At 38.5% G+C, this 15,228-nt stretch overlaps 1 protein-coding gene across 2 annotated transcripts in view; it reads left to right on the plus strand.

Moving 5' to 3' along the window:
• The window catches only part of JAKMIP2 (janus kinase and microtubule interacting protein 2), a 134,737-nt gene that overhangs the window by 97,949 nt on the left and 21,560 nt on the right, over positions 1–15,228 (plus strand). For both annotated transcript variants that reach the window (XM_054568221.1, XM_054568222.1), the window contains exons 8-17: positions 397–453; positions 1,369–1,488; positions 2,658–2,786; positions 5,193–5,276; positions 5,951–6,013; positions 8,341–8,439; positions 9,606–9,704; positions 11,625–11,678; positions 12,529–12,594; positions 15,089–15,157. In XM_054568221.1, the coding sequence (XP_054424196.1) occupies positions 397–453; positions 1,369–1,488; positions 2,658–2,786; positions 5,193–5,276; positions 5,951–6,013; positions 8,341–8,439; positions 9,606–9,704; positions 11,625–11,678; positions 12,529–12,594; positions 15,089–15,157 (840 nt within the window). The remainder of the gene's footprint in view (positions 1–396; positions 454–1,368; positions 1,489–2,657; positions 2,787–5,192; positions 5,277–5,950; positions 6,014–8,340; positions 8,440–9,605; positions 9,705–11,624; positions 11,679–12,528; positions 12,595–15,088; positions 15,158–15,228) is intronic.

Here is a 15,228-nt window from a genome sequence, read left to right on the forward strand (position 1 = left end):
CAACACTACACTTAAAGTAATTTTGGGTCTGAGAAAACTGAAAAATTGTGCTTTCGGAGAATAAGAATAAATATTTTCAGAGCTACTTGATCTTCAAGCGTAAACCAAAGGATTCCGATTGGAAACACTGTGCACGCCCTCATTGTGAGGCTCTCAGTTCCACCTAGATAATCAGGAGAAGGTGTAGAATATTCTAACCCGGAAAATAGTCAAGCATCACACCCACAAGTTGCTAAAATTTACAAAACATAATCTTATTTTAAACAGAAATAAATAATGCCTCTGGGGAAAAACAACCCTGTCTGTGCAGAACAAGACAACAACAACAACAACAAAACCTGTAGGGGAAAATGTACTCACTCAAGATCTGGAAAGTCTTTTTCATTTGTTTTCCAGGACCGAGAAAAGCTCATCCGCAGGAGAAGGCATAGAAGAAGTTCCAAGCCAATTAAGGTAATGAGGAACTGGGTTAGCAGGCTTTTGCCACAGACAGCGAGAGATATGAGGAGTGCCAAGAAATCTTCCTGCAAAGATGTGATAAATCAGATGTTCCCGAACTTCAGCAAACCATGGGCTTTGTTTAATAAAAGGAAATTTCTTCTCTTGACAATTCTCAGGGGTCCAGAAGTGATTGTTTGTGCATTTTAACCCGAAATGGTTTTGTTTTCATGTGACTTTCTGAGTTAAGAAGCCATGGATTTTGACATAGGGTTATCTGATAAGTTGGAGAGTCATGCTTCAGGAACATACAAGTGACATGTGATTTTATGTCTCCCACTGAATAATATTAGCATCTGATACCCACCCTATAATCAATTAATATATTTTTATTATTCACTTGGATGGTATTATTGATAATATTCCCAATTCATCAATATCTATATAGCCTTTTATGAAATAATAAAACACAAAGTTTTATTATTTAAATTGTCTGTTTGATTCTTGTTTTTATCAGGTACACCATTTGATTTTGATATGGAATTAGGTGATAATACTTTAGATTTGATAATCCTCTTTACATAGACGCATGGACTTTCAGAGTCCCTTGATTATTTTTAAATACCAGAAGGAATAAGTTACACAAACTCATCATGACATAAAAGTACTATAAAAGAGGCTATGCTATTTCTATGAGGAGAGCCAATATTATTAATTAACTCTTCAAAAATATCAGAAATTGAATAGTATGGGATAGACATTTATTAGAATTATTATGGTCATATCCATATTTGTATTTCATCAAAGAAGCATTAAAGGATCCAAGTCATCTATATTCATTTGCATGTATGCCCGTTGATAGCGCTTTATAATTTGCCAGCTTTTCCCAGTTTTACTTGTGTTGTTAAATATGTACTTGTCCTCCATCAGAGGCCTGTTTTGGACCCATTTATCGGCTATGACGAGGACTCCATGGACTCAGAGACGTCATCCATGGCATCGTTCAGAACAGACCGAACACCAGCTACTCCTGATGATGACTTGGATGAAGTAAGCCTTTCCACTTCTCTCATCTTGTGTGATGTCGTCGCCGACTCTTTCCTTTAAGGGAGAGAAAAGCATTTCACTTCTTTTCTCCTCTATGAGCAGCACAAAATGACATAATAGTGACCCATTTTGAGACCACACTTGACTTTGAGGCCTCTTAGAAAATAATTCACCTGTGTCATGCAGCCATTTTAGAAACTTTTCTAAAGTTCAGCTCTGTACCCTGAAAACTTCTTTCAGAATAAAAGTCACTGTCTCAAATTCTTCAGCTAGGGGACTTGCGAACCAGGGAACACGCTTAGAAGAAAAAGCTCGTAAATATAACCTAAGAGGGTGTGTGCTTTAGACCACCTTCATCAGCACCATCTAGGGAGTTCAATTACAATGAAAACTCCTAGACTCTACCACGCAGCTCCTGACTCAGGGTCTTTAGGGTGGAACTGCAAAATCTGCATTTTTTTCACAGAACTTCTGGTGATTGTAAAACTATATTTATTCACAATTTACCTGAGGAAGAAGTTGTTGGATATGAATGTATTGAAAGAAAGTGAGACTGCAACTCTGAATATCATTTTCTCAAATTTGGATCCATAATCAGGGTATAAGTTCTTATTTGGATCCAAAATTGACTATAACCTAAGCCCAAATAGATATTAATCAAATGCTTCTTTCATTAAAATAAATACTTAAGTGTTTCTCAGGTATTGTAGTATTTTAGTATTTTTACATTTTATTTTTCAGTTACAGTTTATTTTCAATATTATTTTGTATTGGTTTCAGGTGTACAACATAGTAGTTAGATAGCATATGCTTTACAAAGTGTTCCCCTGATATTTCCAGTGCCCACCTGGCATGACACACAGTTACTACAATATTATTAACTATATTCCCTAGGCTGTACTTTACGTCCCTGTGACTGTTTTGTAACTACCAATCTGTACTTCTCAATCCCTTCACCTTTTTTCCCCGCCCTCCAATCCCCCTCCCCTAAAGTATTATGACATTTTTGTCCATCCACATACTTTAAAATTAAGAACATATCACACAGAATTCACAATCAAACAAACCTTTAACTCCTCTTTGAGAAGTGAACACATGTTAATATTTGTCATTGAACACAGGACCTGAAAATAACGTAATTATTTCTTGGCCTTTTGCTTTTCCACGTCAAGAGTTTAGCAGCTGAAGAATCTGAGCTACGATTTCGACAGTTAACGAAAGAATACCAGGCCCTCCAAAGAGCGTACGCCCTCCTGCAGGAGCAGACCGGAGGCATCATTGATGCCGAAAGGGAGGCCAAGGTTAGTGTGCGCCTGCGGACAGTGCTTGGAATTGGCTTTTTCAATGCAGCGGTCACAGCATAAAAGAATCTTGGACATAAAAATATCAATAGGGTAGCTTTTCGTGTAGCCTTCTTTCCTCTGCGGCTCTTAAACTGTTGTATCTTTTATGTCAACAAACCTTGGATCTAGAGACATTAGAGCCAGCTTGGATCGATGCTTTTGTCTCTTTTAGGTAGTCGAGTAGTTTGCTATTTGAAAACTTACATTTTCAAAGCCAGACAATATTGAATGTTGATAATCCATTTTTTTAGTTTCTTGCTTGGAAAAAAAAACTTTTATCTTTCAAAAGCAATGATTAGCCAGTTTCTTTTCTTAGTTAATAAGTGCACTGCATTACACCGACAGCTTATCAAGTATTTCCACTATCATTATTTCATTTAATCCTTGTGACAGCTCTCTAAATCAGGTATTTTATAGCAAAGGAATTTGAGGCTTAGAGAAGTTAATTAAATTGCCCAAGATCACACAGGGTAATAAATGGGAAACTGATATTACAACTCAGATTTTAACTGGGTCAAATGTTTCTTCCATTTTTCACAACCGCCCTTCATAAGCCTATTTCAAAAACAATAAATACACAATACTAATCTTTAACATTTATTTAGTGCTTGCTGTGTTCCAGGCATTGTGCTGAGTACTTTATATGCACTTATTTCATATAATCTTAAAACAACCCTGTTCATTAGGTGCTATTATTGTCTTTTTACAGGAGTGGAAATATCATAGTAAGAGTTAAGTGAAGCTTAGTTAGCTTAAAGTCAGAATAGGTAACTTAGATTAAGGCTAGGATATGAAATTAGTCCTTCCAAGTTCAGAGTCGTAACCAGCACGCCGTAACTGCCCCATAGATTAATTAACAAGGGGCAAGGAGTGTGACCACCAGTGGTTTTACCCTACTTCTTACCTAGAAGGTCTACAGTCCGCTGAGGGGTGTTGTAGGACCTACTGTTAGTTGTTCAGTGGGAAAGAATAGGTATTGTAGTTAAGTTTTTTAAATGGTACTATATATACGTACATACATGCACACACATATACGCGTAGACACGCTTAAGAAAAACACTGTGGTTTGGAGTAAGTAGGCAAGCAACCGATAGAAGGGGATGTATGTGTACACGCCTCCATCTTTATGCCCTTAACCTACAACAGTTGTGGTTTTCAGTGTCAGCACTTACGAAACACTCTCACCAACACAGGGTTGTCAATTAAAATAGTAATACATGCCTTGTGGTTTGGAGGGCTGATGCTGTAGGAACCAGTTCTTTCTCTCATCTCATTTTCTCGTGTAAATAGAGGGTTAGTATGACCTCTGGCCAGTAACATAAAACAAAACGAAATCAAAAACAAAACAGAACCTTATCATTCAGAGCAAAGTAGTCTAAAATGAGTCAAATGTGAGAAAAAGAACAGTAAATTAAAAGAAGTAGAAATGAAAAAAGACAATACAAAGGGAATAATATCAATGAAAACAAAATTATTTCAATACAAGGAAAAAATTCAGCGTGCTCAACACCCATTCAGAGTTAAAATAATTCTTGGCAAATTAAGCTTGGCATTTTTTTTAACCTGATAAAGGTAAATTTAATATTTAATAGTCCAAAACAATAAGGAATAAAGAAAGAATACCTACCATTGCTGCCTTTATTCACCTTTGTAGAGCCTATCCAGATCATAAGAGTAGAGAAAAATATGTGTATGGGAAGAAAACAAACAAACAAAAAATAAACCTAATTTTTTGCAGAAAATAGGATCACATACAGAGAGTACAAGAGAATCTAGGAACAGATTACTAGGCTAAATGAAGTAGGGTTGTTCCATACAAGATCAATGTTCAGAACTATTGATACACACACACACACACACACACACAACACTTGACAGATACATGCATATGCATATGTGTACATACATGCATAGATTTGAATTTAGGACATGAATTTGGCTCTGAAAGAAGGGAAAGATTTTAGAGGAGCAAAATAGGAAAAGGTTTTTTGGAAGGGGAACTTGTTCAAACAAGAGAGAAGTAAGGAGTGACAAAGCATATTTAGGAAATAAGGAGGTCACCGGCACGTAAGGAGTAGCCTTTTTGGTGTTCGTGAATAGTGGGAAAAGATTGGACATAGAATGGGAAATTTCAAATCCCAACCTAAAGAGTTGGAATTTTAACCCAATAGCAAAGAGAGCCACTGAAAGTTTTAAGCACAAATTTAGATCATAAAAATAGTTTTAAGAGATTCTTTGGTTATAAAATTTTTTCCTCTCTTCTTTTTTTGTCTTACTGAGTTCTAATCAAGGAAGCTAAGGGGAAGAAAACAAATATTGAATTACCACTTTACTTACTGAGTTCTGGAACTTTGATTTCACTAGGCCCAAGAACAGCTCCAAGCAGAAGTGCTAAGGTATAAAGCCAAAATCGAAGATCTGGAAGCGACTCTTGCTCAGAAAGGGCAGGTAGGCATTCGGTTGCTGGCCATTCGATCTGACCTTCCTCTAGATCACCCTGTGCATGGGCCGCACCCAGGACGCGGCTTGGCTCTCCACAGTGACCTTTCTCAAACGGTGTCAGAATGTTCAGCTCTATGTTTCTGTCCCTGGTGTTTTTCTGGCCAGAGCGTGAACCCAGCTCCAACAGCGAATGAGGTTGGGCAAGAGAGAGAATGCCAGAGGAAGAGGAGCCCTGTACAAATAGCCTAGAGTGGTCACAAGCCGCTAAGACAAAGCCCCACCCCTCCAGCTACATTCTCTGCCTCTATGCTGCATTTTAATTTATGGTTCTGCATTTTAATGTTTTCCATCCATATGTATCTAGCCTGTGTGCATTCTGACCCTTGTCACTTTTTGCCTGTGTGGTCACTTCTGAGTCCCCAAAAGGCTGGTCCTGGATTATTCAGAATGAAAAAGATAGAGGTAGTGAGCAACAACGAAAAGGGGGTTCAATTATCCTGGCAACTTTTGGCCCCAATGTCTTTGAATAAGGAGCTGGCAGGGGTGGGTGTCGTTTACCAGTCGTCAGCAGGCAAACAAAACAGGGTGAGAAGAAGACAGCTCTGGCAAAGTGGTTTGACAACACAGGCTCTTCCGTGCCACTCTGAAATGCTGACTGCGCGATATTCTTTGTCAAACAGGATTCACACTGGGTAGAAGATAAACAACTTTTCATTAAGAGAAACCAGGAGCTTTTAGAAAAGGTATGTCGGGCGCAACACCCTAGTGGGGCAGAGGAGAAAACGATAAGAGATCCAGGAGCAGCAGGGGGTCCTCTCAGGAGTGGCACAGGGGCTAGGGGAAGGGGAGGCTTTTCGGCGCTGCACTCTCCTCTGCTGCGTGCTCGACCGCATCCCTGTCACCGCCATCGCCATCCGTGGAGTGGCACGTGTGCATGGCTCTATGCTGGGCATTGCGCCGACTCGGAAGGACGTGATCCCCGAAACCTACTGATGTGTTAACCATATATATATACTGTATATGTACTATACATACATACATATATATATATATACCCACACGTGCACACATCCTATGTGGTTGTCCATCTACAAAAAACACACTATGAATAGGACTTGTTATTTTGTGCAAGGAAATGACAGATTATGACTCCAAGGCCATGCTTTAACCTATCACAGACTGTGTTCTCGCTTTAATCTTTTTGCTAAACTTGGCTACGTGTGTATATATATTTTTTTAATAAAAAACATTTTAAAAGATGCCTCCAGAGCACAAAACCACATGTCCAGGATTTTGTTCAACAAATCAAGATGCAAAAGCATGGTTTAGTCCCAATGGATATATCATTTTGGTTATTTGAACATAGGTTTTTGATATGGGGCAATGAACTATAACAGAGATTGTTTTAAGTTCAAAGATGGCTTTTCCTTTCGTATTCACCTTCCAGGAATCTAATTAAAAATTACAAAATAATCATGTTATGCTTGACAAAACAGAATTTGAAAACCCATTGGAATAAGGGAAATAATTCTGTAGGTCTACCCCAAAATATGTAGAAATTATCTTAGAATAATTTCTACTAATATTTACTAGCTTTGACAACTAATAAAATTTATAATACCCTTATAAGCATGAGAAAAGAAAGAAAACACTTGTTCTCCCTGCCCTCTGGTCTGGCAAAGTGAGGACATCCTATCTCACTTTCTGCATGATGAGAGACAGAGCTGATACATACAACGCAGGTAGGTATTCCAGGACTGAGAACTCTACTCTCAGAGAGGTTAAGGTCCCCTATAAAGGAACTGCATTAGACGTTGGCTCTGGTCTGTGAATTACAGCCTGCGAACCAATGATCTTAATTGCTAGCACCAAACACCAGACCCAGGAATTTCCCCAAATATCCCATCTCTGATCCCAATCCAAGAGGCTAGGAAGTAGAATCTCTTTTTGTAATCTAAATCGACTTCTAGAAACTTTCAAAAGTCACTAAACCAAACCATTCAAGTGTAAAACACTTGAGATGACTAGTCAGTGTTACATCATATCTCACTATTTTCCCATCTTTATTTTCCTATACTTTTTGTATATCCTGAGGCTATAAGAAAAAGAGGATTTTAGTGGTCTCAGAGGTGCCCAAGTAAAATGTGTTATTACATCTCTTTGTCATCTAAAAAATAATTTCTATTGTGTCTTCTGTCTGATTTCACTTGGTCTTGATTTCTTTAGGCTAAAAGCAGAATTTGAGCACAGATTTTTAAGATTTAAAAAACAAAAAACAATGAAATGACAATAACGCAAAACATCCTACTTCAAGTGCGTATATACTTAGGCAAGTAAAATTCATCCTATGCTAAAAAGCCCTTTTTTAAAAATTTCCAACTTTAGGATTTTAAATAGCTACTATGCATAAGACCCACTCACATATCAAATGCAGCCCCAAAGCCTTTGTAGATCATGAAATTTTGTTGATCCCTGTGGACACGAACCCTGTCTATAAGGTGAGGCACATTTGTACCCAGGTTGTAAACTCTACCTAAGGCTAAATACCGGCTCGAGACCAATGGTCAACAAGTACCATAAGGGAGAGTTGAAAAGGACCATAAGGGAGAGTTGAAAAGGAGAGAGTTCCAGAGAGAATTGAGCAAAGTTTGTGTATGATCAGAGTTGTTTTTTATTTATTTTTTTAGAGATTTTTAAAATATTATTTTTCTAATAACTTTCAACTCCAGAAATAAGAGGTATAAGCATTACATCTAGTTCTAGGACACTGTCCCTGACCCACAGCAAGAGCATAATGACTACCCTCAGATTCATTACTCACAGGGGCTCTAGACTTTACCTCAATGATGGGGGTGTGTGTCCTCCAGCATTTTCCTCTATCACCCGAAAAATCCAACTGAAGGATAACTAGAAGGAAAGCCAAAAACCTACCTTATTCACATCTATTTGGGATTGTTTTTTGTGTGTGTGCTCTAGATGATTTATTCACTGAGTAAATGAATGCTATCCATGCTTGCTTTACATAGTTGTATTGGCAATGTTTACCTAACATGAGGATTTACTTTATTAGATAGAAAAACAGGAGGCAGAAAATCACCGGTTACAACAGGAACTGCAGGATGCCAGAGACCAGAATGAGCTGCTGGAGTTCCGAAACCTAGAGCTAGAAGTAAGGAAATGATGATGAAAACTAATCCTAACAATTAACATACATTGAGCACGTCCTTCGTGTGAGGTGCTGAATTAAGCATTTCAGCTGTATACCCTCACTGGACCTCACCACCATAATCAAGATTTTGTGCAGGAAGTAACTGAAGTTAAGTCGCTTGCCCCCATCATGGTTAGTGAGTGGTAAAACATTGATGCAACTCAAGATTGTCTGCTGAGGCACCGTATTTTTCAACACTATTACTGTCTTTGTAAACAAGACTAATGAATTGTTTTTAAATCATTTAAATGAGAGAGTTCAAACGTCATCAATAATTCATTGCTTTTTAAATAATCATTTCCATCTTTTATTGAATTCTGACTCAAAAAAAGGCACCTTAAGAGTTATATTTCACAATGTGCTATATACAAAACTGTTTTGTCATTAGACACTTGAATTTGCGAGTCAACTTTTTTAGTCTATAATGCATTTATGGCAAAGGCTGAGAAGGAAGGTAACTTGTTTTGGGAAATACTTTGGTTCAGCAGACCATGCTTCAAAGGGTTTTTTTGCTTTGTTTTGTTTTTTGTTTTTTAAGTAAAACATATCAATCAAATCAGACTTTGATTTTATCATGCAGAATCTGGCTTAGTGTCTTGTTGAATGTATGTTGAAGTGTAAAGGATAATAAAAATTTCCATTTGATATATCTTATTTTGTCAGCAGTTTCTCCTTGAGTTTATTTCAAGTTAGGTCTGGATAGAGTTAGCAGTTGATATGCTTCAGTGAAGAAAAGTTGTCTTTGGTAGTCCACGTATCTTACTCATAAAGCTTGAGTGGACAATATGCAAATCTGTTAACTGCCATAAAACTTCACAGTCAAAAGATCACTCTTTTAGATCACTCAACTAAATATCCATGTAGTTTAAATTGGAATTCCACTTCCCACATTTCCCTGGTCAAAAAGTCTGCAAGATTGGATCACACAGTCCATAAATTGTCTTCTATACCTTTGTTGACGAATCAGGTTTTTCCATTAAATTTAAGCATGAACATCTTGAGGGGTTTTTTGTTTGTTTTACCAAATGTCATCTTGATAAACTGTTGAAATGACAGGCCACTGGTTTAGTGTTTAATCAGTTGTTCCTTTTTTTAAAATCCCCTTATATTCTTCCTTGTATTTCAAGGAAAGAGAGAGACGGTCCCCTCCATTTAATCTACAAATTCACCCATTCTCAGATGGTGTAAGTGCTCTACAGATCTACTGTATGAAAGAAGGTGTCAAGGTAGGTAGATATTTAATGTTTTATGTTTGTAGAAAGTAGAAAAACTGGGGATTTGAACAGGGGAGGTTGCTCATGACTTTCGTTTTTTGGTCACTGGATGTCATTTTGATACAAACTGCATAGGAATTGAAAATAGTCACGTCCATTGGAAACTCAATAGAACATGAAATCAGTGTGTGAGAGATGTGTGAATAACACAGAACATAGAAAGCCATGATTACTTAGAACGGAGGGACATAAAAGAATGGTACGAAATCAAAATATTAAGATAATTAACCTTAACTACCTAGAGGAAATAGTAAATGAATTCAGTACTTCAGTAAACATATTTCAGCCGTGCAAATAAAAAAATTATTTGTTGTATCTCTCTGTTGTGATGTTTGTTTTAAGTGCTGTGGAATTCATAATCTTGGAATTGCAGCATTAAAAGAGACCTTGAAAGCATCTAGTCTACCATCTCTTTAGGTCTTTTAATTCAGGGAATATTTCTCTTTTGAAAGTTTATAACATATTTCTCTCTGTTAGACTAAGTGTAATTCTCTCTGTAGTGATAATGGAATACATTGTAAATATGTATTAAGGTTGAAGGGAGGTGGCTCCATCTCCTGGAATCAAAATTGTCCTTCAGTGCAATGAAATCACGTGGTGCTTGCCATTCCGGAGGTAAAGTGAGGAAGCCTCCCGCTGCTCCCAGCCTCTCCTTTACGTTCTGCGTGGCCCTTCCTGCTCCCGCTCTGAGCTGCCAAATATACCTGCTCTCGCTGTCTTCTCTCCGCTTATGAGGCTGAGCTAGACTTTCCCCTGTGGTAGGATCTGCTATACTGCATTTGAACATAAGTAAAAGGAGAAAGTGATACTAACGAGATAAAAAGTTGGAGGAGGGGATTAGGTAGTAAAATTGTACTTTGTTGACCACCTTAACGTTCCATCTTAAACCACTTTCGTGGTGTTTAAACATCTGGCCTTCCTGGGCTGCATGAAAGTTTGTAAGCAAAGCTATTTTTTTTTATTCAATTCTAGTTAAATGAAAAGCACTTTACTTCATTTTTTTCTTAGATTTTTTTTTCTTTAGATAAATCATAAACAACCTAATCCAACGGATGTAATTTGTATCTAAGGGAACTTTTTCAAATGGAGTTAACCTGCTTTAAACTGATATATTGAATACAATAAAAATCAGCTTTTTCCAAAAGATGAAACTAATGCTCAATACCAAAAAAATGGAACTGTGTTACAGTTATTTGTGCGGCAGTCAAAATCTCTACCAGGTCAGAATTTTGTTAATTAGAACAAAATTGGTTCATTATTTATATTTATTACCTATTACTTTTCTTTTTTCTTTAAGATTTCATTTATTTATTTTTAGAGAGAGGGGTAGGGGGAGGAAGAGAGGGAGAGAAATATCAATGTGTGGTTGCCTCTCAAGTACCCCCTACTGGGGACCTCGCCCGCAACCCAGGGATGTGCCCTGACTGGGAATCGAACCAGCAACACTTTGGTTCACAGGCTGGTGCTCAGTCCACAGAGCCACACCAGCCAGGACTATTACCTATTACTTTTCTTTATACCTGAAATCTACCATAATTGGGGAAAAAATTTAACAACTACAGGAAAAAAGCTAATGAGCTAACACAAGCCTTCACTACATCATAGACTCTTTTGTACATAATCTCGTTATCCTCAAGATCAGCCTATGAAGGAGGTACTTATTATCTCCATTTTGCAGATGGCAAAATTGAGAATGACCTGTTAAATAGTTTTGGAGAGTTCACACAGCTTATCAGAAGCAGAGTGGAAACGTTGAAAACAACCCAAGGAATTACAGGCATTAAAATGTCTTCTCCAAATTAGGGCTGAAGCCCTGGAAGGGTGATAAGCCACATTTGTCTTTGACTTGAGTTTATCTCTTTGATTTTGCAGGATGTGAACATCCCTGATCTCATAAAGCAGCTTGATATCTTGGGTGATAATGGGGTAAGTATGAATTAAATACATGCAAGAAAGATAGGAATTTGCTTAAAAAGAGGCAAGAAATACTTGCTAATGTATCATAATGGCAGGTGGGAGGCCATGTTCACTGAAGGATGTATCTCCCTGGAGAAAATTGATAGTTTATCAAACAACCTGGCTAAGGGATTGTAAGGATCTCAGGAAGGTGGTGGCAGAAATGGAAACTGGTAAAATGCTTTTGATGAGGTTTTCGATTTGAATGCCAACCACATACATCTGCAGTGATTAAAGCTAATTGCCTTCTGACTGTTGCTTAGAGGCATCCAGCATGAAATTAATCAGTCATGCAGTTGCAAATGGTGCTAAATAGTAGGGTTCGTGGCAGCCCCATAAAAATGGACTAGGAAACTATAATCCCTTTTCTTTCTAAAAACACCTTCCAGGCAGGGTCAAAACATATTCATTCAGTGGGAGGATCACTCGCTGAGATATTACATGAATGATTTATTTAGGTTCAGTCACACTACTTTTTCCCTTAAAAAATTGTCAGAGAACAATATCAATTAAATCACGTTAAACTGCTATGCGGAGATTACTCTTATTTCGGCTTATGCTTTTCTCATAACATGACAATTAATGAAGTATGCGTCCAGCGAAACATAAAACCAAGTCAGTATTAGAGTGATATTTTTTTAAAAAATCACAGTATGCTTTTCACAGGTTTTGAATGAACTCCTTATTAAGAATTATTACTAAATAGAATATTTGTTAAGGTTCTGGGCAGTTGCATCTGCGGCAGGCGCTTAGGCAATATTTTCTGATAATGTAAATCTCTTAAGTGTCTTTGGCTTACTTTCTTTCTTTCTCTTTCCAGAATTTGAGAAATGAAGAACAAGTGGCCATTATTCAAGCCAGCACCGTGCTGTCCCTGGCGGAGAAGGTAATAAGTTGTACTAATACTCAAATCACCTCGGTGCCCGGCTTAACATCTGAGGCGCAGGGCAGAGTTAAAGGCCGTTCTCTTTGCACAGGACTTTGCCTTCTCGAATACCTAATGAATATTTTATCTTTCAGGGTGGTACAACCCAGATAGAATGAGAACGCACACCAAAAAAGTCTACACACTGATTTGGGGTGGGTGGGTAATTCTCCCTTTAAAGTCTCTTAAACATGTTAATTCTTTAAAAATGGAAAACCTTCTAAATTACATTACTCAAGCAATCCCTACCAAGCTGGGAAACCAACTTGGGGTATTTGTTGTTAGAACAAAATTCAACTGAGTAAATATGAAGATCAAATTGCTTTAGTAAGCAATTCATGAATTGGGCAGCATCCCGACTAGCAACTAGAAGGGCGCTCTTAGGGGCTGTACAAAAATGGAAAGATTTTTTAGGAAGAAGGGTGAGGCAAGGGAGCTATTAAGAAAAGAAAATAAATGATTCTTATTTAGGCCAGGACACATTTTGGGAAGCAGGGGGTGAGGGGAGACAGGGAACAGCAAAGTTTTCATCATACAGGCCGCCTCTTCTTCCAGCGGGGGATGGAGAAGGGCCGGTGGACAGATGACCCCGTTGGTATTGACCACGGAATTCCATTCTGGTTGATTAACATTACATTTCTGGTGAAAGTCAGAACTGCAGTTAGGTCAGAGGTTACGTTTAGGTTTGGTATCATGGGCCTTAACACAAGTGATGCCATTTGGGCCTGTGGTTTTTCTCTGCAACAACTCAGAGGCGGTCAACTGGAGCATGGCTCTTTTTATAGGCTTTTCCTTGGGTGTGTACCAACAAATTGTTCCCAACTGGTTCTGTGACTCTCTGGTGGCTCACTGCAGTCTCACTCAGAAAGGCCGACCTGGGGACTGTCAGAAGAGCAGCAGAGGGTACTCTGCCCCCTTGTGCCCAACCCTGGTCAGTGGCAGGAAGAGCAAGAGGAGAGGGAAGGGAAGGTGGAAAAATCAGGTAACTGGCTGTTACCAGGGTGCCTGGAGAATTGGCATGTAGCTGAGAGCCATGTATACATGGCTGGGTAAAATGAGAGCTGTGTAACTCCCTGGAGATGCTTCCTTAATTCCTAAATGCGTATAAAACTTGTTAGAATTTAAATGAAACCATGAGCAAGCAAACAGCTTAGTCCAATCTGAGATGAGGGAATTCTGCAGGTCAAATGAGTCAGTCAACTTACTCAAACAAAACAATGACAGCAAGACAAAAAATGGCAGAGGGAGGGGGAAGGACTGCTATAAAGTAAAAAGGTACTTAAGAAATAATGACATGATCTTTTTTGGCATCCCGATTCAAGCAAACCAAGTTGTTTGCTGACAGCTGGGGGCATTTTAATATGTAGCAGGTGTCAGACAACAAAGGGAATTAGTGCTGATTTTGCAAGATGTGGAAATGGCCTGTGGTTATGCTTTAAAAGAAAAAAAATGCTTTGTCTGTTAGGGATGCGTGTTGAAGAATGTACATTTGAAATGATATCCGGAATGTGCTCTCTGATGACATGAAATACATGTTTTAATCTTCCCATTATTAGTAATCCCACTTTTACAGATAAGAAAGTTGAGGCTTAGAGAAATCGGGTAACCTTCCAAGGCCACACAACCATGAAAAGCTAGAATTGGGGTCTGGACCCCAAGCAGTCTGCCCCGAGAGCCCTGGCACGTAGGTATTAGGCCCCATCACCTCCTGAAGGGACAAGCTGATGTTTAACTTAGTAGAGACGCATTATAAGAATTTGTTCCTTTAAGTCATATATGTGGTGGGCTCACATTGTAATATACAGAGTCTAAATTTATTCAGGATATTGATCAATGCTGACATTGATGCCACACAACAGAGTGATATATTTTAAGTGTTGGGAAAAATTTCTGAGTTTTTTTTCATGTAATTTAAAGTATCTCTACTCAACAAAAATGATTCTTCAACACTTAGCTGTCTTGTTTTATATACTGAAAAACTGCTATTTCTCTAGTCTCTCTTTCATCATACTCCCTCCAACCATGGAGCATTGGACATCCTGTCTGGTTGGAACTGGCCCCTCATTTTTGCCTAATCACCTCTGACTCTTTCTACAGATCCCAGTGCAATTGTCACTTCCCAAGAAAGCCTTTCCGTTTCCTTCTGTGCAGGCAAAAATGTGGCATTGGGCAAAAATGTGATGGTTACCATCACAACTAGCACATTGCCTGACACGTGAAAGGCCTCAAGGACTGCATTTGTTGGATGGATGGATGGATGGATGGATGGATGGATGGATGGATGGATGGATGAAAAACTATAATCTTGTTTCTGAACTAAGAGGTAAAATGTACCAGGTTTTCACTTCAGTTCTTAGTCTGTTCCCTGAGATACAAGGGAAAACGACTTAAGTACCTCAGTGGAAAACCCCATATACACATCAAGGAATCACGTGAACACTTTTGTCTTGTTCAGTGGATCCAGCAAATCGAAGGGGCAGAGGCCGCCCTGCACCAGAAAATGATGGAACTGGAGAGCGACATGGTGAGTGCAGAGATGAGCTGTTACACAGCTGAGGGAAAATTGGCAAGGCGAGTGCAAAGGGACTGCTTCCT

This window comes from Pteronotus mesoamericanus, unplaced genomic scaffold (assembly GCF_021234165.1).
Source record: "Pteronotus mesoamericanus isolate MK-2021 breed Mesoamerican mustached bat unplaced genomic scaffold, CSHL_Meso_final contig_2, whole genome shotgun sequence".
Classification (NCBI taxonomy): Eukaryota; Metazoa; Chordata; class Mammalia; order Chiroptera; family Mormoopidae; genus Pteronotus; species Pteronotus mesoamericanus.